Source organism: Lolium rigidum, chromosome 3 (genome assembly GCF_022539505.1).
Source record: "Lolium rigidum isolate FL_2022 chromosome 3, APGP_CSIRO_Lrig_0.1, whole genome shotgun sequence".
Lineage (NCBI taxonomy): Eukaryota > Viridiplantae > Streptophyta > Magnoliopsida > Poales > Poaceae > Lolium > Lolium rigidum.
In genome coordinates this window covers 35,368,298-35,370,664 of record NC_061510.1, presented here as the reverse complement: position 1 = coordinate 35,370,664, position 2,367 = coordinate 35,368,298, and the positions used below count along the sequence as shown (strand labels likewise).

The 2,367-nt window shown below is 57.2% G+C and overlaps 1 protein-coding gene across 1 annotated transcript; it reads right to left on the bottom strand.

Moving 5' to 3' along the window:
* Positions 1 to 308: 308 nt before the first annotated feature.
* LOC124694651 (xyloglucan galactosyltransferase KATAMARI1 homolog) lies at positions 309 to 1,742 on the bottom strand. Its single transcript, XM_047227614.1, has one exon. The coding sequence runs from the start codon at positions 1,740 to 1,742 to the stop codon at positions 309 to 311; it is 1,434 nt and encodes a 477-aa protein (XP_047083570.1).
* Between the last annotated feature and the right edge of the window lie 625 nt (positions 1,743 to 2,367).

The window sequence follows — 2,367 nt, the reverse complement described above, 5'->3', positions numbered from 1 at the left end:
AAAAAATGCAACTTGCTTTAGAAAGTGCAACCCTATATATTTGAGTTGCCCTTTTTTAAACCATGATTAAACCATGAGTTGCCCTTTTTTAAACCTACAATTTTCATCTAAGATTTAGCAAAACCTTGTGTAAATACAAATGAATAGAAATGTTTCTATATAACAACTATAGATATCGACTGAAAATCACAAGAAATATGGGCTACTTGTTTCGGCTCTAAACACTAGTCGTAAATACATGCAAAATATAGATAAATATGTCTAGATTCATTGAACTTGCGACAGTTGTTTAGGGCCGGATGGAATACCTATTTCTTCCACCCGGAACCTAAACCTCGCCATGGCCAGGAGTCGTGGTTGTGGGAGCGCGATGCCGACGCCTGGGCCGCGGCTACTTTGCCGATGATGCCCTCGACGGCGACATCGAATGCGTCCCTCACCGACTCCAGCCTGGACCTCGGATCCGCGTAGAGCAGTGTGGGTATCATCCCGATCACCTCCTCCCGCATACGCTCCACCGTCTCCGGCGGAATCGCCCGGAGTACCGCCCGGATGCTCACGTTGCGCGCTCGCACGTCTTCCTCCCTGACGAACACCGAGTACTTGTCGTGGTACTCGGGGAGGTACCACTTGTACTGCAGGTGCGCTGATACTCTGTTGAAGAACACCGGGATGCAGCCGGCGACCATGGAGTCGAACACCGACCGCCGCGTGTATGAGTCGCCGGGAGGCTGAAGGCAGAAGGTGGCCTTCTGGAACAGCCGCATGATCTTGTAGGGGGAGTGGCACTGGCTGCTGCCGAACGCGCAGCCCAACTGGGTGCAGTCCCCGGGCGCCGCCTCGCACTGTGCGATGATCTTGTCCCGGATGTTCATTGGGCTGTCCGGCCGCGGCGCGCCAACGAACGCCATGAGCCACCGCCGCTCCGCGCCGCGCACTCTGTCCTGCCACCGTCGCACCTCGGCGTCCGACCTCGGGTGGAAGTACGTGGGGTACGGCACGGAGTACTCCCGCTCGTGTACGAGAGAGCATTCCAGCAGGAGAACCGACATCTCCCGGCCGCCCGGCATGACGAGGAGGTCGGTGCCCCAGTTGGGGCTGACGTTGTTGCTCCGCCGGAAGTCCCACGCCGTCCTTCCGGCGACGAGGAAGTGGTCGCGCCCTCCCGCTCGCTTCCACTCGGGCTGCCGCATGAGCCACTGGGCCAGATCCACCGACGCGGCGTCCCTGGTGGCGTTTTCGTAGCCCCAGTGGTAGCGGACGAAGTCGAAGCCGGCGTAGAAGGGGACGAAGACGGCGTCGGCCACAGCGGAGTGGTTTGTGAGGCACTCGTACTGCTTCATCCGGTTGTGGAAGATGGCGTCGAGTGCGAACTGGTGCGTGCCGTACCACCCGTTCTCGCCAGTGAACACGCTGCCCAGCGGGTCGGCGAGCGGGCGGCCCAGGCCGGCGTTGCTGACGAAGTCGCACATGTCCGGCCAGTGGTCATTGGTCTTACGGCAGTCGCGGAGGATGTCGGCGTTGAAGCGCGGCGGCAGGTCGTGCACGTAGATGTAGCGCCCACGGCACGGGTCGGCGCTCCGGCCGACGGCCACCAGCTGCGCCGCCCCTCCGTCGGTCATCACCGTGAGGTAGCAGAGAACAGAGATCCATACTACGAGCACGAGCACGACGATGAGCCGTAGGGGCGGGACAGCGCTCGCGCTCGCCGCGGTCTTCTGGTCCGCCGACGCCCCTTTCATCAGCCCTTCGCCCGTTCGCCGCTCTGCGGCCTGGCTGCGACGTCCTTCTGTGCAGATTGGGTCAGCTGGTAGTTTGCAAAGAAGACGGAGATTTACCCTTCTACTAGCTTTGGATCAATGAGATCGCTGAGTATGTACAGTGTGACTGTGGCTCACCAACTTTATGATCGAGTTTACCACCTCCACCACGCCAACTTGCATGCCGGAGCGTTTAACTACTGGCCTACTGGGATATATTAGAGGAGGAAGACGAAGACTCTTCATAAACTACACAGAGTAGAGTGGGGAGATCTACTTCTCGTCAAGAACTCTCGCTAGCTACACACACATTGCGTGCTGTGTCCTGTGGAGTTCTTGGAATTAACTTTTAGAGCAGCAAGTGCTAAGTGGCCTCTAATCTTCTCTTTCTTAATAGATGGCCCCATTTTGCTGGCCTCACAACGAGCCACGTCATCACTTTTCACACCACCCCTCAAACCATCGCGGAAAGTGTTCCCAGTTTTTGATTGGGCTGGAGAAACAACATTCTACCTACGTGGGCGGAGTCCCTTCACGGGCTGGGGTAGCCACGTCTCATTGATTCCCTCTGCTGTTTTTCCTGAAAAATAAAAACTGTCACCGTTCG

Bases quoted from the DNA above. Each gene is read 5' to 3' on its own strand.
- LOC124694651 (XM_047227614.1), bottom strand. From the start codon at position 1,742: ATGAAAGGGGCGTCGGCGGACCAGAAGACCGCGGCGAGCGCGAGCGCT.